The 22984-nt window shown below is 38.3% G+C and overlaps 1 protein-coding gene across 3 annotated transcripts in view; it reads left to right on the top strand.

Annotated features, from left to right (window-relative positions):
* The window catches only part of CERT1 (ceramide transporter 1), a 49901-nt gene that overhangs the window by 4075 nt on the left and 22842 nt on the right, over positions 1-22984 (top strand). For all 3 annotated transcript variants that reach the window (XM_081929394.1, XM_081929393.1, XM_081929392.1), the window contains exons 2-3: positions 4616-4750; positions 15663-15779. In XM_081929394.1, coding sequence (XP_081785520.1) covers positions 4616-4750; positions 15663-15779 — 252 coding nt within the window. The remainder of the gene's footprint in view (positions 1-4615; positions 4751-15662; positions 15780-22984) is intronic.

The following is a 22984-nucleotide window of genomic DNA, read 5'->3' as shown; positions in this document are numbered from 1 at the left end:
AGTAGACCTACTGAAAACAATGAAAACATTTATCTCAGTTAGTCAACTCTGACTTGAATGCCACCAATTGTAGTGGCAAATCTGCTGTCTCACTCACATCATTACTATCTGCAAACATCTGTCTATATAAAAAGTGTAATTCATGTTATGCTGCAGTAAATTCACTGATCAATTACCGTATTTTTCGTGTATAAGACTCTGTTCCCCCCCTAAAAAATAATGTGAAAAATTAGGGGACGTGTTTTACTCAGATACATCTCCCCCCACGTTCTCAAATCTGAATCCGCCCCAAAATATGTGGCGTCTTAAACATGGGGGTGTCTTATAGATGGAAAAATGCATTAAATAACTTTTCATCTTAGTTTCAAGACTCCTCATACTGGTAGGGAATGAGTTCATTTATTTGGGAAAGAGTAAGTTATACTTTTCTCTTCAATTTTGCCATGCAAATGTATAGGATGATATCTGGTCATACTTGGAATAGACGCATCAAATCAATGGATTTGGGTAATTTAAGTTGATTGGTTTCAGTGAGGCTATTCATGAGTATGAATAACACTGGCTATTACCTATAATCTTGGGTCCATCACATGACCTGTGAAAATTGCAGTAATGATGTCTGTTTTCAGCAGTAAGTAGCCATGGTTCATTAGAAATAATAATAATAATAATAATAATAATAATAATAATAATAATAATAATAATAATTTATTATTTATACCCCGCCCATCTGGCTGAGTTTCCCCAGCCACTCTGGGCGGCTCCCAATCAGTGTTAAAAACAGTACAGCATTACATATTAAAAACTTCCCTGAACAGGGCTGCCTTAAGATGTTTTCTGAATGTCAGGTAATTCTTTATCTCTTTGACATCTGATGGGAGGGCGTTCCACAGGGCGGGCGCCACTACCGAGAAGGCCCTCTGTCTGGTTCCCTGTAGCCTCACTTCTCGCAATGACGGAACCGCCAGAAGGCCCTCGGCACTGGATCTCAGTGTCCGGGCTGAACAATGGGGGTGGAGACGCTCCTTCAGGTATACAGGACCGAAGCCGTCCAAAATTCCTAAATTGCTCTCTATTGACTCTTAAACTGACACCTCCTTCCTCTGTAACGACTGTACACCCACATAATCTATTCCAGATGATTGGGAGAGGAAATCTATTCCACCATCAGTGTCCATTCTGCCAGTAGATGAATCCCATTGAATTTTATTCATAATAAATTGGTGACTTATTAGGGCTATCTCATATGTCACAAAGTAATGAAAAATCAAAACTCTCCTCAATACTTTGTGACACTTTAGATGATTCTAATAATAGCATTGGCCCACTGATAGGGGTTCCTTTCAAATATGCCTAAATCTTGGTTGCTCTTTGTACCTGCTCTTGCTTGACTGCAGATGCCGAGAATTGAACTCTGTATTCCAAGAACTGCACTATGGCTTTGTCTATTCATGTTGTTTTCTATGCTGTGATGAATAGTTCTATTTGCCTTTTGAGCAGTGAAATGTGCAGAACTGATTATTGTATTATTGGAAATAAATCCTAGTGGCTTTTCTCAATTATAATGTTTACTTAAGTTAAAAGAAATGAAAACTTTTTAAAAAAACTAAAAAATGAATACTTTTTTATTTCGAGTGTATGTATAAAACTTTGTGTTTGTTTCTAATGATTAATATCTTGTACTTGCCAATTTGAATTGTTTAAAAATGCAACTATACAGGCACAAAGGCATGCTTCTGTAATTACCATTTTCATTCACTATGACAATCCTATGAGGACACAATGGCCTGGTTCAGAAATCATAGTCAGACAAACTATGACTTACCAGGATTGTGTGGGATTCCAAAGAGAAACTTGTGGTCACATTGCTCCTTTCCTGGCTTTATTCCAATGCTAAGTCAAGGTTTTACTTCAAAATGATTTCTGAAACTCCACCCTTTTATAAAACAAAAGAAGAACCCTTGTTAGCTGGAAAAACTCAAGGCACTGAGTGTTGCCCAGACCCTTAAAACTGACTGCTAGTGGTCCCTAAGAATTCTGACAGTACCCCATACCTAAATAGGACTGCCTATTGTTGATCTAAAATATTTTCCTCAGCTTGCTGTCAATTAACTTGCAGTCCTCTGGTACTTAAGTTGAATTAGCTATTGAATTCTCAGAGTTCTGCTGTCTCATATGGGTGTCTGCTTAGAATGCACAAAACTGGTTGCTTACTTCGGTTCAATCTCTTTGGTTCAAAAACTGAAGTGCTAACCCATGAAGTATATATGTGACTATTTGTGCTTAATTATTCATTAATTTAACATAAGAGTTGGAGTTCATTGTTTGACCTCTGAAAAGGACCTCTAAGGTTCAGTGTTGAACCAGTGAAATAGTCTAAAGAACTTTATATTTATTTTGGCAGGCATTAATCTGGTTAGTTTTTATGTACATTTTATCTACTGCTGTGTTTATGTTTTAGTATTCAATTGGCTTTTAACATGTTTCTTAAATTGTGCTTAGTTTAATTGTTATCTGCCTTCGGCATCTGTTGGACAGAAAAGCAGATTGTTTAAATAAAATATTTCATATAGAACTAAAACCTAGGGATATCAAGCACATAGCAACAAATTGGCAGTTTTAAAAGCCAGGAAAAAATTTGGTCAGCTTTCCCCCATACCCCACTGCTGTATGCCAGGTATTTTAGAACTCAAGCAGCTAGTGTCTGTAGATTCCTTTTTTGATACAAGTATTATCTGCAGCAAAATGTTGCAGTATACTCAGCTCCTGTTCTTTTTAGTCTTCTGTAGGCAGAGTTCAGGAGGATGGGAAAGAATGAACCCTCTTTCTTTCTAATCCATCTTTGAGGCAGTATCTACTGTACTAAAGAATTGGGTGGCAGGTAGTAGAAAAAGATAAATAAAAGCATTTATTTCATTCCATTTATGAATTGCTTCCTGTGAAACAGCTCAAAGCAATCTAACATTAAAAAACACAGGCATTTTTTAGCTATTAAGCTTGGATGAGAATTCTGGAGAGTAGTAAATGGAAAAATCAACTTTATTCATTTTCCTCAAACATCACTGTGTAGTCTAGGGAATAAAGGGCTTTTTATTTTTTTGAAGAACACATCACAACACCTGCTTCCAGAATGCTTTTTCTAAGCTGATAGGTGTTTGAGCTGGCTAATTACCTCCCCACCCCCATTGTAAACACACCCCATGCCAAACTATCACCTCAACAGCATTCTGTCTGGAAGCTAACAGATGCTTGTCAGGTTTTGGATGTGAAATTTTTTTTAACTTACAGATGAATATATTTATATACATGCAAGGAGCCCCCAAGAAAAAGTAGACAGCTCTGTCTTATTTTGCGGTAATGCTATTCCACCTCACCTCGTTCCCAGTGGAAACCAGTGCTGGCAGTTTCACCAGCAATATCCCTTCCCTAAGTCATTTCAGGAAACCATTAGTACTTATCCTTCTGTGGGCCATACTCAGATTTGGTACTCCACCCTTGCAGAGGTTACAGATCGCCTGAAGCTAAAATCTGATAAAGTCTGATGAAGCTAGTGAATCCTTCTGTACTTACGACTGATTGTATGAATCTGTTTTCATAGACATTAATGCAGTATTACCAGTAGTATTTATTTTAGGAACCCCAAATCCATTGCACAATGCTAATGGGGTGTTAATGTCAAATATTAAATGTATATTCAAATGTCATTTTATATACTTTAGTTTATTGTGGAGCTTTGTATTTATTAAATGTTCCTTTCAAGCACATGGAGATCACATAGTGATCTACTCATTGAGCTTTCCACCCAGGTGAAACACAATAGCTCTTCTGAATAAACTATGTGCATATTTTAGTTATATGTACTGTTTTATTGTGCTACTCTCATTTCACAGTGATGACTGTTTTGACAAAGAGATGAGAGAGCAAGGAGTTTAATATATGTGTGGGGGGAAAATAGTTAAGTGTAGGCTAGCGAATATAAACATTTAAAATCTCTGTGTCCAATTTTTGCTTTTGTTTCTGAGCCTGCAACATATTTATTCTGAACAATCAGTTTCTTCATGATGAGGAATGTAGACTAGCCTCTTCTTAAAAGGCAGCCCAGATTTACAGGAATACAAACCATGTATTTGAGTCTAGAGCTTATAGTTGGTGATAGGACATAACCACCTAATGTTTATTGTGAATTGTGGCAGATCTGCTGCTTCTGAAATGGTATTGTTATGATTGTCCCTACTACATCTGATCTTGTTTATTTTGAACACTTATTTCTAAAGAATTGGCATTTCATTTTCAGATTGTCTGCATCAGAACCATTTTTTACTCTGTGTTGTAACTTTTGATTAAAGCACTATACATTAGCATATAAATTGTAACAGTTCGTTTATTTTTATGGGGGAAATTTTTAAAACAAGATTTGGAAAAACTATGGGTGGTGTTTGATGTTAGCCATACTTAGAGTGTGTATAGCTATTGAAGTAAATGAATTTAAGTAACTTTGATTTCGCTGGGTCTATTTTCTGAGTATGACTTGGTTGGGTTTCACTCGTAAGAAAATTATGCACAAATGGTATGGAGCTTTGTTGGATTAAAAAATGTATGTGTTTGTTTTCTTTAGTGGACCAACTACATCCATGGGTGGCAGGACCGGTGGGTGGTCTTGAAGAACAATACTCTAAGTTACTACAAGTCTGAAGATGAAACTGAGTATGGCTGCAGAGGCTCAATCTGTTTGAGTAAGGCTGTCATTACAGTAAGTGTTGTTTTAAAGTTTCTTTGTGCCCGTGCTTTATGTACATTTTCAGACAATAATAAATACAAGCGAATATAGTAAAAAAAATGAATAATTTTTAGTGTAATCTTCTGTCAGAGCAATATGGTTTGGAAATACTTGCATAAGAACGCTCAATATTTTTTAGTTAGCTATAGGAAGAAAAGAAAATCTTTGCAAGAATTTTTTTTACAGTATAAAATTCTGAGATGCACAGCAATCAAGCGTATGCATTGGATTCAGGTGAATCCCAATTCTAAGCGGGGTGCCTCATAGGGTTTTGGGGATCTGTTAGAATTGAAATGAGAAGTATAGGAGAGAGCAAGAGACAAAAGCAGGGAAACTGAAGCACTTCACGGTGCCTCAGCAATCCAGACATCAGAACAATTTTTGCTTACCTGTATCTGTCAAAAATTAAAGTAGCATCTTTAAGCTTATCATACAAGGAATAATACTGGGGTGGGTTGATGAAGAAGAGAGAGCAGACTCCACTGAAAGTTCAAGCTTACAATCAGTGGGAATGATACTACCCCCAAAATAAATCCATTTTAGTTATTTGTGACTCCCAAATCAAATTTAAATATTCCTAGCACAAAAGCCCCTGGACCTATTTGCCTATTGTTTGGCAAGCTTTATCCATTCTGGCGGGGCTAGTATGTTTCAGAATTCATCCATTTATCTTGGAGGGGGAAATGCTAATAGTGAAGGGTGGGGAGGACAAAGTAGACCTGGTTGGCCTGTAAAGTGAGTTAAGCAATAAAGTGTGTTGGACGCTAATGGACTGTTTTCTAGAGCACCAGATTATGGTCTGAACTGAATCTTGTGACCAGTGTACACACCTAAGAGCAATATTGCAATAATTCTGAAACCATCTTAAGACCAGCATATCAAGTGACCACATGATTGTTTCCTGATTCATCAGCAGATCTGTATGGAAGCACCCATGCTGTAGCAGCTCTCGTGCTCTTGGTATTAATGTGTGATTCAGGCTTCAGGTGGCTTCATCACATGTTTCTTAAAGTGTATCATGGGGCTTTAAAAAAAAAAAAGCCTTGTCCAGGCCAATCTCAAGAGACCTGAATCGCATGTGTAAGAACCACATGTACAGCTGGAGCTTGTTTGTTTTTTAATGCAGTGTTTCTGCTGCCAAGGAGACAAGCCACTTTTGAAACAGCAGCTTGCCTCTTTTAAAAGTGGGAAAGGTATGTTTTCTAAGAAGATTTTGCCATTCATTAATTTGTAAATATTTGTGTTAACAAAAATACTTTAAAATGTCTCGTTGCCCCATTTATTGGGGTCTTCTTGTACATCAAGGGTGGGGAACATTTTTAAACTCCACAGACCAGATCCTTACTGTGACCAGCCTAAATTGGCAGGTGGGTGGCCATGAAACAACATAATTATGATTTCGCATGGTTGACAGATGGGCAATGTCTCAAAATTGGTTAGTATTGAACCGTAGTCACTTGGTGATATAACAGTGTTTGCTGTTGTGGTTTCATTAACTACACACTACCAAATTTTATGATTTTGCAAAAACAGTCATGGAGTTTGCGTCCTAAAATATATTCGCTAGGTAGTGTAAAGTTGCAGCAACAGCTACCTGTGGCATGGCAGTAATTTAAAGCAGTTTAATAGTAACCCTCTTCTTTCCTGAATAATCCCTAGGAACTTGTGAGGGGACAAGAGAACTCTAACATAATTCTGTGCATCCTTACCAGACTAGCACTCCTAATTTTGAGGGAAGGCATGAATGTGACCAAGTTAAAAAGTAGGACTAAAAAGTTTAGTTAATTTTAAAAAGGGATGGGAATCCAATCCAGTCTTGACCTGCCAAGGGGTTCAGTTTGGCCTGAAAGGCCATTTTCTCTAAACCATGCCCATTAGATGATATAACTGGTGACTTCAGCTGATGGGCAGGAGGGCAGGGTTCAATCCTGCATTGGTTATGCACCCTGTTCCCACATATTGTTTAGGACAAAAACCCAATAAAGAGGCTCCTGTCAGTTTATCTCTTTGGTTTCTATGTCTTTGAAAGCAGGCGGATCCCATATTTGATTATATGCACTGCTAGTTAATAATTAGCTTCAGCTGTTCCTCCATTAGTACCATAACAACTTTATATGATGCCAATCTGTACTGTTCAGATTTGTCATTTAGAATGTTAAGTGAGAAAATTATTGTAGCATAGGATTTAGAAAACCATATTGTTGCAGATTTACTGTCCAGACATGAAGAAAATGTTTTAAGTTAAAATTACATTTTAAAGACCTCAGATTGATATGCTAGAGTTACACCATCCCTCTTCCTGATACTGAAAGAATTTTTTTCACAGATCTTTATCTGCTGTTTATAATAAAATGTAATATTTGTGTCATAAATTGGTTAGCGTTGACCCATAGTCACATATTTGCTGTTTGCTGTTGTGTTTTCATTAAGTACACACTACAAAATTTTATAATTTTGCAAGAACATATAATCTGGTAACATTGCAACTACATCTTTTAAAAATCAGAAGCCCTGTGTTGCATCTTCTTAGACTATTACTTAAAAACGCTCCAATCCCTGTAACTTTGAAGCAACTTGTGAAACTACCTCACTGGTGGAACATGCCCTTCACAACAATTGTTCACAATTGTGAACAGATGTACGGTTTCTGATTCTCTTTCCTTGACCTGATTGTTTTCTGATTATTTAGAGAAGGCTTGGCAACTATTGTTTAGGAACTGCTGTGGAACCCGAGAGGAAGTGTAGTGGAAGCAGTAAATCTTCTGTATAAACACAGTAGATGTTGCACTGCACATTTATTTACAGCAGAGGCACAGGTTTGCTTCCTTTATAGGCTGGGGAAATAGCTGTGAAGCAATTGCTTTGAAAGTTTTTAAAGGAAAAATGTAATTTATAATTTCAAACTCACCTCCCCCCCCCCAAAAAAAGAAAAATATCCTTTTAAATTGCATCTGTTCTACTAAGATGTAGATGCCAAATGCAAACCAACTTTGTGTGGCAACTGAATCTCTGAAGATAACCTGTTGGCAGTGATATGCCCTCTAACATTTAAAATGTGAAAATAGGGACCCTCCCGCTCATGAGTGAATGGTACAAAGCAGAGTGTAACAGCCCAATTAAGATTGTCCCCAGCGGTGACTTGGCACTAGTAGAGGCGTCTCCACTTGTGAAAGGAAGGACACCTATTTATTACTGATTCCTCCTACTCAATGCAGACCCTGAAAAGCTTATCTTGAGTATTGGGAGGATATTGAGCTATACCATAGATAGCTATAGTTTGCAGTGCCTCCAGTTGCCCTGTAAATGAAGATTTGAAGGGAAAAAAAGTTTATTTAAAAGGGGAGAAGGGTCAGGTGATCCACACCTTGGAGCATGAATCTAGTGCCTCCCCACCCCCCACAAATAACATTCCTCCCTGTCTGGCTGTTGCATTTACAGACACCTTAGTTAAGAAGCATCTAATCTCCCATTCCTTATTTTGTGCAGCAGTTGCCAATCAGGTTGCTGCTTGGTCATGATACTCCAGTCACCTTAACTGGAGGCACCAAGGAGACTCTCCCTCTCTGTTTCCCTTTCATCTCTGGAAATCTTTCCAGTTGGTTAGGCCTTCATGGTCAAGGCATTCTGGTTATAGTAGACAAATCACCTCCATCCTTCCTCCCCACTTTAGAGCCAGGGAGGGGCAGGGATCATTGCACAATTGCCAGGGTGGTTTCCACCCTCTCTGTCATTTCCAGATTGAGTACAAGGCTCACTCTCCGTGGCAAGCAACACTGTGGAAACCTGACTTTGAAACTCCTGATACAAGCACTGTGGTGTTTTTACAAAAATTTGCTTGGGTTGAGTGAACATGGTTGCTGGGTTGTAAAATAGAAGGGTGGGGGGAGTTGTTGGTCTGTTTGCCGTTGCAATACAGCCAAAAAATGTTTCCCTCCAGTAGTTTTTTTTTAAAATAAAAAAATAACATATTGATAGAAAGCATTGAAAAATAAATCCATGGTTGCAAAATGTTGCCTCGCTGAGTATTTGTTGTTTAATGCTAAAACTGTTTTTTAGTCATGTGTGCAGAATGAGAATGGGAAGGTGCATGGTTCAGTATTTAAGGCTTATTGGAATAAGAAAAATCACATACTTCAAAACAACTATGATAATACTTAACAATTGTATAATTCCTTCGAGTGCTCAAAATGTCTCACATATGTTATGTAGCTGCAGTCCTTACAACAGTGCTGTGAGGCAGTGGTAGGGAACCTCTGGCTCATGGGCCAATCTTGGTTTGCCATGGGTTCTAGTTTTGTCCTTGAGGCTGGTTTCTTTTTTTTAAGCACACCCACTTGTCCATCAGCTGACAGCACTCCAATTAGCCAGGGTGGGAGTTTCAATTCCTCATGGAACTGGCATGTGTAGTCATGGCAGCAGGATTTAATCTCCCGCTCATCAGCTGTTGAGAGGAGACTTAAATTCTGCTCAGTTCGGCAGGATTCAGTACAAGCCCCTTCCTGATGACAGGGGTTTGCATTGAAACCTATACTAAAATGCAGGGGCAACCCTTCATTTTAGCTAGGTGTTCAGTACACACCGCTTGTCATCAGGAAGGGGTTTGCCCTTAACTGCCTGCTTAAATTGAGCTTTCATCTTCTGTTTTAGCAAAGAGCTTGGAAGTGCTGCCATAGTGACCTCAGGTGATTGATAAGTGGATAGCCCTACTCACCTGTCAAATTTTGTCTAAACCTAATAAGAACCTGGTCCATGGAGCCAAATGTTTTCCCACCCTTTCTGTAAGCCAGGTCATATTTAAGTCGTATTGCAGATGGCAGTGTCTGAGGTTGGGGGTGGGGGAGCTTTAGTAAGGTTCACCTAGAAGTTCATGGTAGAGACAAGATTTGAACCAGGTACCTTCTGATGCAAAGTTCAGTCTTTTGACCATTCCATGGTACAAAGAAGACAGTCTATGTCTTCTTTGTCTGCACCAGGACTTTACAGCCAATCGCTTCCTGCCCATACATCTCACAAAAGCTGCCCTTACAACTTAGGGGACCCTCCAGAGCAATATTGCACCTAGGGGCTGCTGTTGGAAAGGGAAATTGACTGAAGCAGCAACAAACACTGAGTTTGTAATAAGTTATTTGTACAGAAACCTCTCTGGATCTCTGATCAATGTTTTGAATGAAGAAGGGATTCCAGTAAGCAAACTGAAAACTTTATTGGAAGAATGACAACATTTTGGCCAATGCACTGGACTTTAGTGCAAGATTATCTGATCATTAAGTAGACTGGAAAGCTTTCTAAAACTTGCTACAAGTGTCACACACAACAAAATGCTGTGGTGTGGAATGCTGTTGTTCAAGCTAGGATTCAATGCACACTGAGCATTCTTAGTGGGCTGTTTGAGTCCCCCTACTGATATCTCCCTATTGTGCATGGATGGGTCTGCTTTTGCTACGTAAGGACTGCCACTCAGAATTGAGATCTTTGTTTGTATATCTGATAAAGAAAGCAATGTCGTTAAGAATGCATCTTTTAAAAGTTAATCTCAGTATTGCATATACCTATGTGGTTATAAGTGGGCCAGAATTATGGTATCAGTGCAAAATACTCAGCAGTATTTTCTGTAGCTAACTAGGTTTGCATCTTAGCAGTGCTTGGATGGGACACCTCGGAACCTCAATGTATGTCACTTTACACTGTGTTTAAGAAATGTTGCATGTAAATGTGACTAATAGTTGCAGTGATAGACATTGTAATGAACTGAAAATAATAGCAATGAAATGTCATCCCGTGTCACCCGAATGAGCTGTATGTACCTCGTGAAAGCCGTGATTGTGATGTTAATAAGGTTCTTAGTTCATAATTAATTTTTATCCTTTGAATTTCTTTGTTCCTGTAGTGTGTTTGACCTGATTAATAGAGCTAATAAGAGTATTAGCAAAAATTGAACTTTTATAACCTGTGGTGTGCTTTGTGCATCCATTAAAGATTTAAATACTAAAAGAAGAGGAAATTAGGTGCAGTTCATTAGGTACTTTAGTTTAGGTCCAATTACAAAAGGTGGGATGTTTATGAATTGGTTATATTGGTAGTAAGCTTTAATAACTATTCAAAGGAACTAATATTGAAAACAACCCTAAATCTCTACTAGTGACAAAAGAACAACAACCTAGGGAGCACATTAAATACCAAGCAGTGTTGCCAGCTAAAATAGTTCTTGATATGGAAATTCAGGGAACAAAATTAACACGTTAATTTCAATCGAAGACTTGTAGTGCCTTCTTGAGTTTGCTCAAGTGCCAGAGCTCTATGGAAGGGAAAGAGAAAGAAAGAAAAAGAACACTAATATGAGGAAAATATGTGCTTCCTAAACAGCAGAGGCCAACTGGTCACTGAGCAGAGGTGCAAAAGGGCCAATTTCTCTGGAGCAGATTAAGCTTGAGGAGAGGAGGAAAGAGGAAGGAAGAAAAGGTTCTGCATTCATTCATTTTTCTACACACTCCGCTAGGTCAGATGCTCAGAAGAACTAATTTCATTTGGTCTGCTCTGAGCATGACTAACATTGGATACAACTCCATGCAACTTCTTAACAAATTGAATCACACACCTTTGTCTTTTATAAAATGGCTCTGCATGACATGTGAATGCAGCCAAAGTCTAAAATCCAGTTGTAAAATATTAGTTTTAGCAATATCCTTTGTGTTCCTAGACCTGACTAGCTTTGTATCATCTATTTTTAATATTTAATTTAGATGGAGCTGTGTTTTATAGACTCTTAAATATTCTGTCACCTATAGGGTTTCCAGACTCTCAAACAGACCCTTTTAAAAGATAGAAAGAAGAAAGGATATTCTTTGGGGACCATTTTTCAGACAGAAAAGTAAAGTTAAACAACTCAGCTATGTGCAGGGGCCTGTAAAATAAGCTCCTCTGAAGAGCAGCAGTAATTGTGTTTGAATATGAAGTAAAATTCTGACAGTATGCCTGCTGTGTTTATTGCTGGTTGAACAGGAAATCAGTGATTAATCTGCCTGGCAGAATCATTTCCCAACAGCATTGGTAATCCACCATACAAAGCTACTAGCTTCCAAAGAATACAGTATCGGAAGTGGCAGGACTGCTAGACAAAAAGTGATGGAATTATATATCCCTTGGGTAGAACATGGTTTCAGAGCCTTCAACTGGTGAATTTAACAGACAGTTGCCTCTCAAACTAGGAAATTTGAGCAATAATACTCCACTGGGCAATAGGCCTGGGCAGTATATCAATATATCACCCAGGAGCAGGCCATGATGTCAGCTTCACTCAGTGGTATATTGCTGGGGAAACCGCCACTGCTCCTGAGTCCCTATGCTCGCAGCGTTGGCTAGAGTTCCTTCCTCCAGTGGGCGCTGCTAGCAGAGGGACTCAGGAGCGGCGGCGGTTTCACCAGCGATATATCGCTGAGTGAAACCACTATCCCACTCTGCCCTCATACAATGCAAAGGTAGAAACAAGCTGTATCAGCAAGGTGCCAATACAACTTGTTCCTCCCTCTGCATCTTTAAACTGCTCAGCTGAGGAGTGGGCAGCTGCCCTTACCTTAGTCGAGCAGTTAAAAGAGCCCCAGGCCAGCCAGTGGCAGGGTGGGGGCTCAGTGAAACTGCTCAGCTGAGGGGAGCCTGGTTGCTGCTCCCCGCAACAAATAGTTAGCACCGAGGCTGTCTCAGCTGGGGAAGGGGAATGTTCCTGATCCCCAGCTGAGCAGCGCAAACAAGCTTCATTGTCCCAGCCCACAAGTGCCTGAGTGAAACCACCAGAGCTAGGGAAGTTTCACCCAGTGTCTTGTGGGCAGAGACCAATGCATTTTGGTTTTTTCAGCACTGTGATATATCGCCAGACCGCAATGTTTGGCTAGTGATACACTGCAATGTTGAAAAGCTGGTATCGCCCAGCTCTACTGGGGACTTGACCTGTATGTTTCTGGTAGCCTTAGTCATGATTCTGCAGTAACTGACAGTGGTGTCATAAACATACTTTAACTTCTGGAAAAGGAGGAAGAAAGGCTGTATGAATTAGCAAGTTCACTGGCCCTTCAAATAGGGCTGATGCTAAATGGTAAATTACAAGTAGCATGTAATGGTAGGCTTATTGCACGTTGAGCTTGTAAAAAAGAATGCCATGTGGTGCACTGAGATTTTGTTTTCTGCTTGGCTTTGATAGTCATTCACAGGCAGTTTCAAATTATTTGTTGATCTAAATGCTCCCTCTCCTGTGTTTGTCTAGATTAAGATTTACAAAGATACATCCTGCTTTTACAAACTAGCAACTTGTCCTTTAGAGAGGCATCCTGGAAGGCCTAGAGCAGTCTACAGATAGACAAGTCTTTGCAGCCAAAGATTTGGGTAAAGATAGTCATACAGCACAATCCTAACCATTCCTAGTTGGAAGCAATCACCAACCTTGTTCCATTGTGAAAGTTACGTTAATAAATCTATTAATGATTCACTTCAATTCTCCTTCAGTTGAGGGAAGGCAGAATCTTCAACTCTGAGGCTGTTCCTCATTCTGTTACCTGACCTGTGGCAAATGTCTATTGTGATGTTGAAATTCTAAATAAGCAGTGCTCATTGTTATGAACCTGTCAAAGAATCAACTGCATTACTAGTTCCATGAGGTTTGAATGAGACTTAGTTCCAATAATGATTTGTAAGTGAACTGGTGCCAAAAATGTTTTCAGATTTTCTTTTCATGGAAGGGGAATTGGAATATCGCTCGGCTTCTGGCTTCCATATTATGGTGCTCAGGCAAGTAGACAGTTTGCACAAGTAGTTGGGATGGCATTTCATCTCTGACAAACTTACAAGAGATTTTGTAGTGCTGAGGCTTCATCTTTCAAAATAAGTATTGGCCAATTGTATGGAAATGTGAACTATGACACGTGAGTGTCATCTTCCAAGCAGCCACATTTAAGCTTGCATGAAACTCTGCGTCTAAGAACCTCTCCTGGCTTGCAACACTTCCTGGGGTTTTCCTGAATCAGAAGCAATCTGTGCTGCTACTATTCAGTCTTCTGAGATCTGGTGTCTTCTGTACTTCTCTTACCACAGTGCTACTGTATCTAATTATACTGGGTTGTTCCCCCTCCTCACAAGTTGTTGTGTTTTTTTATAGAAACCTTCACTGGTGAGTCTTGAATAATCATGGACTTCAGGGCACATATAAGTAAAAGCTCTTAAGGAAGTAGTAGGTTAGGTGAAATATGGGAAATAACCTTATAGAGAAACTACCATTGAGGAGGACATTCTGTCCTGGTCCACAAACAGATCACTGACATGTGATGCAATTAAGTAAAAGGAGGTGGGAGGGGGCTATTGCACCATTGGCTCTTACATGAAACAGACTACAATCTTTTGTATTGTATGGCATGCCAATTTGTATAATACGATAGCTATAATTAATCATTCCACTGCTGCTTACCCTTCAGGGTCTTGACCCTGAGTGAGAACCTGGAGGCTGAGAGGTAGGGTGTGTCAGAAGGGAAAATCAATTAATACTGATTTATATATAGTTTATATATAGTAGTAACTTTGTGTTAATGTAACATTTTTATTTGTTTTATTTTTTTATATGTTTTATATGTTTTGTTTAAGATATCTGTTGTTGCTTCAGTTAAGATATATTGTTAATGTATTAAACGTATAGAAATTAAATAATCATCAGAACAAACATCACTGCAAGGCATAATTATTATGTTCCTGCTCACTCTAGTGCAGCCTTCCCATAGCCTGGTCCTCTCCATATGTTTCATATAGCAACTCAGATCATCCCTGGCACTGGCTATGCTGGCTGGAGCTGATGGGAATTGGAGTTCAAAACATCTGGAGAACACAAGGTTCTGCTCTAATGAAAAGTTGCATTCCACTGATTTAATACTTCCCTTCCCATGATGGTCTGAAGGGATCATTTTAAGCTTTGGGGCTGAAGGAGTGTTCTGCGTGAATCTGCTGTATGCTGAAGCCCATCTGCTTTCATCAGAATCAAGAAATACTATTTTAAAGGGAAACCTCTAATGTAATTGGTTTCTGCTGCTTTCATTGGTTTGGTGTTGTATGTTTCTATGCACTGGTTTTTAATTGTATTCTGGTTTTTATTGAATTGTTGCTGCCTTGGAGATTGGTGTCTCAGTCAAAAATACAGGATATTAAATGTGTCAATAAATTTTACTGCATTCTCAGTAGTAATTCTACTCATGCAGTTAACTTATTTTGTAGATCTTCATTAATGTTCAGAGTTTGCTTCATTAACCTTTCTATTTCATAAAGGTACTATATTCTGATTTTTCTTGGTTGGATCCTGACAGTGCAACATTAATAATCATGATTATCTCAGTTTGGCTGAATATAGCAACTGATATGAAACATAATGATTAACTTTTATTGGGTCTTTTAGTGTGAATTGTCATCTGCTGTGGTATCTATGATAAAGGCTGGATATATCGTCAGATATAAATATGAATAAATGAAAATACCTGTGTGGTGTTGTTTTTTAAGATTAAAGTAGCAAATTATGGAAAAGGCTTTATCTGAGATTTTCGAGAGCCACTGCATGTCACAGTAGTCCGTACAGGGGTACATAAACTGATGGTCTAATTTGGTATATGGTAGCTTGTTAAAGGACTGCTAAGACTGTCACAGAAAATGAAGCTGGTGAAATCAGGTTTAACATGATTTGGGCCCAGTGAATGGTCTGGGAATATCTGGAGCGGCAGCATTGCCAAAACTAAGCAGGTATGAACTTGGTTGGGAAACAATGAGGTCCGTCCCCCGAAACATGGGAAACGACAAGGTGCCACATGTTATCTCCTTTATGTATAATTCTTATTGTTATAATGACCTTCCATTTTTCCTTCCACAGCCCCATGATTTTGATGAGTGCAGATTTGATATTAGCGTGAATGATAGCGTTTGGTATCTACGGGCTCAAGATCCAGATCATAGACAACAATGGATAGATGCAATTGAACAGCACAAGGTATGGTTTCTGTTCCTTAGCAATTAATAATGGTGTGTGGTAATGGATGAGCCTCCAGGGGCTATACTTAAGCACTTCAGTGACATTTCTATGCCAAAACAGATGCTGATGTCCTCAAGAACTGAAAATCGTATTTAAGTATTGTAACCTGTGATATAAGAATGGGTATAATGAGTGAAATGACAATTATGTAAGACTTTGCACTTGACAAATGTAGCAGTAATGAAAGGCTTGGTGATACTTGGAATCAATGCGTGGCAATACAGAAAATAAGCAACATCAATTATATCCAGCAAATAAGAGTTTAAACCATTTTGAGCAAGCTATCATATGCTAAGGTAAAGTTTAAAAATAGATTGTTACAAGGATTAAAGTAGGAAGAACTTGTAGTGGTTGTTAAAAATACAATGCTAAAAGATGCTGTTGGATTGAGCTTGAAGATAATGACTGGATGTGATGCTAGTTTTCAAAGGTTTTTGAAACTAAAACTGAACTATGATTTGGTTTTTTGTGTTCTTGTATAGTGGTTAGGCATAAAGATAATGTTCCTAATCAGATTAAAGTCATATGGTTAAACATTTAATATTCTGATTTGGGTCTGAATGATGGATCTGGTGCTCGTGTGGCAGTATAAGCAACCAGCTGTTGATTTTTCAAAGGGTATTATGAAGTTACAGAAGGAGTGAACTTTCCATTAAACATCTTTCCTGGAAAATCAAATGTGCTTTTCTTTATTCAGAATATTTATAGGATGCATATTTTGCACGCAAGCCAGTATTAAATAATATACAATAGAATGAAAACACTAAAAATATTATTTCAAAAGGCTTATAAAGTCAACAAAGCCAAAAACACACATAGCAACCTCTAAAAGAGCCTCAGCAACTGAACTTGGAGAAATGGGGGGGAAATGCATGTGACCAGGCTGCCTGTGTGGTTGGGATATACCTGTGGCCCTTCAGATGATGGACTTCAACTCCCATCAACCTCGGTCAACATGATTAATGGTGTTGGATGTTTAAAATCATAGTGTTTTTGGTATCTGATGAAAACAAAGAAAGTAATACAATAATCCAGAACTGTATGTGAAAAAATAATAGAAACAATAATACAATGAGTCTAATCATGTCAAATGTGTTTATTTTGTTTCTCTCTTTTTAAACTCTTAACCCTTTTTTCTTTTTCTTTTTTTTCTTTTACCCCTTTCCTTTTCTTTTCTTCTATTTCTTTTTCCCCCTCCATACCCTTTTTCTTTGGCCCTTTTCTTTTTGATCTGCTAAGAGCCAAAGAGATAAAAGTTAAATATGAAAATTTGAGTAAGTTAAAGTGATGTTCTATAACTTGTCAATTATTGTTAAGGATGGGCAATTGTAATGAACTGATGTAGTTACTGTGGTTTTTCTTGTTATTGTTGAATCTTAAATAAAGTATATGAAATTCAATAAAATAAAATAAAATAAAATGTTGAACAAAATCAGGGTGCAGGGCCAGGAAAATGCAGCAGAGGAGAAAACTCAAAACTGGTCAAGCATTATATCAAAGAATTAAGCATATGTGAATATATGTAGCGAGCCAAAAAAAACACACTACCAAAATAGCTCACACAGCACTAAAATGGTTCCAGTTAAATTAAGGTGGTGAGTTGTTGTAGTTTTTTGGCACTGTACTTTGCTGTGTGCCCAACTATCCTGTAAGCAAAGCTTAAAACAAGTTTTCAGTTATGTTTAAAATAGGGAAAGGATATCCAGTGGCCAAACACCAGAGATGGGCACCTCCAGCAAGCACACCTGCATTTTCCTGAGGGGGCAAACTACATATCATATGCAAGAATCTCATTGCACTTTTTAAAATAAAAATAAAGTTGCTTTGGAAGTGGGAATATAACACAAGGAAGCAACATAATACAGAGAAAGTGGTCGTCCTTGTCCCCATTCTAAACTGCTTCTGTATTCCATGGGCTTTCAAATGAGTATCTGTTCTCTCAAATGGGTGTTTTGAACTCCACATACATTCAATCAAAAATTGAATGCTTAAAAAAATTGCTTAACTATCCCATGAGGTTACAGCCCAAAGACTTCTGCCCTGTTTGGTAACTAGTGGACAAGCGACATTAACCCTTTATTATGTGATTGAAGAACTACTTTTCTTTACTGGTCCAGTAGAGAAATTCCTAACTCATGTTGAAATAAATGTGTTTTTGCAATTGAGCCCTGTAACATGGGCTGAAATCTTAGCCATGTTGAAGGAGTCAGTCCAGTGAGATACTATCTTTGCCTCTCCTTGGACTTTGAGTTGTGGCAGATAACTTTCTAGAAATACTGTATTCAGGACTTTGTGTACTGTACTTTGCTCTCTCATATCATTTTTTAAAAAAGTAAATCCACAAAGCAGCACTTAGAAAATCAAGCACTTTATTTTATTTTATTGGCTGCTTTTCTACTAAGATTCCCCCAAAAGGTTTCAAGTAAAATGTGTGTAGACAATGGAGATAGAAAACACAAAGGGCTAATTTCAAACCTATCTGATGTGACTACTCAAAATTAGATTGCTCTGCAAGAAGAAATATAATATGTGATATCCCTCATGATTAATCAGATTATACCATTAGAGCCTTTGACAATACTACTAGGTTGTGTGGATGGCAATTAGAGTTAATACAGAATCTTCCAAGTGTATCTAGAATTCTAGCAACTCAGAAATGGAGGTGAGCTTCACCACCACAGCTTGGCAATAGCTAGCTAGAATTTGGGATATAGCAGAGATTCTGAAAGAATACGTACTTTGGAGAGATAGAAGACAGAGAAAAAATTGAATTAAACATTGATTCCCATTTAGTACCTGTATAAAATCCTGATGCAGCCTGGAAAAATTGATCAATGTAGAAATTTCTTCCTGCTGTAAAACATATCTATTTATACATAATTATATTTAAGTTACATATACCTTTTCTACTTTCACATTTATATATTGATTTAAGGTGATTGTTCTATGTCTGCTTAAAGATAGTCTGTTCTATTTCTTTATACACTATTCAAGTTTTTTAGATATCTGAAAATGTATGGCTAGAGAGATATATGCAACTCTTGTTAAAAAAACAAGTAAGCAAGCAAACTTATTTTCATATGCCTATTTCAGTACAGAGCTTAGTAGTAGAGCACATGTTTTGATTGCAAACCAAAAGGTGCCAGTTTTGCTCCCTGTCTGAAATGCTGGAGAAGCATTTCCAGTCTATCTGGCCCCAATAGTCTCACTTGGTTTAAGCAGCTGTCTATATTCCTATTACCTATGCTTGTATGGGGCAAAGTGCCATGGAGGGTATAGAAGCCCATTTGCTTCTGACTCTGGGATCTGATACTTTGCTAGGCAGTACAACTTTCAAGACTAAATCTGGGGTAGGCAACTGGTGCCTTCAAGGTTGTTGGAATACATTTTCCACCAGCCACTGCTTTGGGGCTTTCCATAGGCAGCTGGCTACTGTCCGAAAGGGGATGCTGGACTTAACGGACTTTTGGTTTGATCCAGCAGGGCTCCTCTTACTATTTGATCCATAGCAATTTTTAAAAGCAAACTTTTATGCAAGCTCTATTTATATGTAGAGCAAGCTGAGATTTAGGATGCAGAATTCTGTGCCTGGTGAAAACTGTATGGTGCAGTTGTCACAACACAAATAATGAGGGTGCCCTTATTATATTCCATAAAGAGATGCAATAAATTCAATAGTTGTTTCAGAACAATAGAATTGGCAGGAGGGGGTTAAGCATTATCTTTTACAATGTGTCCAGAACCCTGAGGTCTGCCTTGTATTCAGGTTTTACTCTGAAGTAGCTAGGTCTGAACTCTCTATAAAAATAAAATCTAACCTTGATTTTAATTTAAGAAACCTGAAGCTGTACAGGCTTTTTCAGCTAAAGCCAGACATGTATGAACCTTTAATCATTTAAAATTAGGCTGTTTTGAAAACATTTTTAAATGCAGAGTAACCGGAATGTAATAAAAGCATGATAAAGGTTACTGTTGGACTTTGACCAATAGTAACCTTAAGCAAAGTCTTCATCTCCTTTTTATTGCTTCCATCTAGTGGCCACTATTGTTCATGACATGTCATTCTTAGTCATTATTTTCTTCCCAAGATTTCAGTTTGCAATCTGGTGTAGTCACTTCATCTAAACGGAATAGTTATGATTTTCTGTTTCAATATGAGGAAAGAAAATAATAACAGTAATTTTATTATTTATACTCTGCCCATCTGGCTGGGTTGCCCTGGCCACATGAAATTCAGAAGTCTCATGTGATCCATGTGAGTGTGTGCTCACATGTAGATATGCATAGTTAGATCATGTGTAGGTGAATTGCTTTCCTGAAGTCAGTATCTTATCATTAAACCTAAAGACATTTTCCTGATCTATCCATCCAGTTTGCTTAAGAAACTGTTTCTAATCTGGTCTCATAAAGTATTCCTGCAGCCTTGGTATTTGATGAGTGTACCAGCCACATGTCAAAACTCTATCTGAATGTGGTCATATGTGAACAACAAAATACATTTATTTCAAAGTATTCCCCATGCCTCTTTTGAGAAAGCAAGTGCCCAGTTTTTGTGGTTATGAAATGAATTTTTTCTTTACAATTCTTTGAACAGTTTCCATTTACTACCAGCTTCCTCACCCATATGTGTCTCCTCAACATCCCATTGAGATCTGTTTGTGGATTTGTTCTAAGGAGTATGGCTGCTCTTCAGTGCCATCAGTCCCTTCTCAGCCAAGACACCCTTCTTGAGCAGTGCCAAAGGATGTCCTCTGTTCAATTCCTGTCTCTGCCATTTTGGGTGGAACAGTTCCCCCTAGTGAACTACCCCTTTATGTTGTCTAACATTTTGCCCAATTCCTCTTCACCCTCTTGTTCTGAGTTCCATCAGATTCTAGGTGTATGAAATACTATTGGTGAATTTGTGTTTTAAAGCACCTCTCCTTTAAATCATTCAGCAGTGTCTTTGGTGATATGTGTGTGCATTCTGTGAGAATATTCGTTGCATAACAGCTTTCACCAGTCTTATTTTCCTATGCCTGCCTGTTTTTATTCTGTTTTCATTCACATATATCTTCCTCTTACCTACTTCAATATATTATTTCACTTTGATGCTGCTTAACTTTCTATCTCCTTTTATAACTTGATTAATAAAGTACAGGTCAAGCAAAGTGGTATTTCACATGTAAAGAGTGTTGCATAGAATTAGTGTGAAGCATCTGTAGTGTTTTATCCTGCTACTTCCCAGTTCCTATGTGTGGGTTTCTAATTGGAGAAGAATAGCTATTTGTGTGTAGCTGTTATGCAATATGTAGGCCAGGCTAAAAAGAAGTCAGTGGGTGAATACATTAAGCTTCATGAGGGGTTAAAGTAAATTTATCTAAATATGGGAAATCAGGGCGTGGGACCAGTGATGCTTCCTAAGAGTCTGCGCTTTTTCTCTCTGAAGCATTACTGACCCACTTAAGGAAATCCCTATCGGACGATTGAGTCAGCAGTGAAGGTCTGATGCGATTGAATACTTAAGCTATTGTGTTGCTGGATGCTGTTTCACTGATGGTGTGCTTTGCTGCTACTGCCTGCACCAACAGAATATTACACAAGGCTTTAGGATCATGTGGCTTTCCCCTCCTCGACTGTCAACCTATGAAAGAGCTTTCTGAAAGGAATAATGGAGTCTATTCAGAGATGCAAAAAGCTGGTGAAGATGTTGCAGTGTGCTTTGCTAGTTCTGAGTATAGCTTTGAGGCTACACCCATGCATGGATATTTGACAAAATGGCTTCTGGATGTTCAGCATGGTAATTGGCGTTAGGGTTTAATATTGTGCATTGATTGCTACAATAAGAATGAGCAATTCCTTTAATTTCAAGGTAGTGACTGTCAGCTTTTCTGTTGAGTAGACTTTGGTTGCCTCTGTTTTAGCAACGTGGATTATTCATACTTAGGGTGGAAGACGCTTTTTTCAACATTTTTCATCTTGATTATAACGGAGTTATTCCTACAGTGAATTACTAATGATCTGCTCTGCAAGACATAAAAAGTTCGGCATTGAACTGCTCCGCCTTAGATGCTGCAGTCATAGAATGGTGGGGCTTTGCATGATGCTTGCTTTGTTTTTCTTCTTATGCTTTTTGTATGTGCCACTAACTTCTACACATATATCTCTATGCACTATTAATATTCCTTCCTTTTCTGAAGCCACACTGCAATTTCCCCCCCATATTTAGCTTTATCACCCCCCTACCCCACCGTGGTAACTAAAAATAATTGTTTTTGTAATTGTCATTAATAGTCTCAAAATATGCAGATGTTGACACTGCACATTACTCTCTTGTCCGTAGTTGTTGTAGCAGATAAAATTGTACAAGGAGTGCACATATTGTAAGTCTTAAGTACAATTAGCAAAACCTGACTCCAGTGACACACACCTCAGTTGCACATCAAGAATGAATTACTGCAGTGCACTCTGCCCTGGGTTATCGCTGAAAAGTTTTGGGAAGCTGCATTTGGTTCATAATGCAGCAGCAAGGATGTTATTGGGCACACACCCATGGGATCATGTTACTCTTATCCTACAGTGTCTGCATTAACTTCTAATTTGCTTCTGGACACAAATCAAAGTCAAGGGTGGGAGCATGATTGATGTCCACAAGAGTTAAGGCCTTCTTAGTGACTGTAGCAATACTCTGCCCTGTCTTTGTAAAGCAAATAATCCCTTCTCTGGCTGTCTCTCATGCTGACAAAGACATTTTCATTCTGGCAGGTTCTTCCCTGCTAAACGTCATCTGTGGTAGGCATTTTTATCTGTGAACTCTTGTTTCTTTAAAATGTATTTTAATGTATTTTACTATTTGTGTATTGAGTATTTTACTGTTTTGGAAGGTCAGGGAGGGTTAATACATGTATGCATACTCTTGACTTCTGGCAAACTCTTAATGACAGTGACTAGTTAAAATCCTGGGGATCCACAAGATACAGGTAGGGAACAGAAGACTTCTTAGTAGGCTGCTCCAATGAAATACGCTTACTCTTGTGTTGAGTTTACATGAGGTCTTGGCACATCATGCCATATATTGATACATATACTGGATCACCTCCACTCTTCCGTCCTCTTCGGCTCTCCTTTTTCTACTACACCAAATCAAGTCTTGCATGCTTGAAGTTGAAGTAGTATATATTAAC

The sequence above is a fragment of the Podarcis melisellensis genome, assembly GCF_964234715.1.
Source record: "Podarcis melisellensis genome assembly, chromosome: 11".
Lineage (NCBI taxonomy): Eukaryota > Metazoa > Chordata > Lepidosauria > Squamata > Lacertidae > Podarcis > Podarcis melisellensis.
The sequence above is the reverse complement of the archived record's forward strand: the minus strand, read 5'-3'. Positions and strand labels throughout refer to the sequence as shown.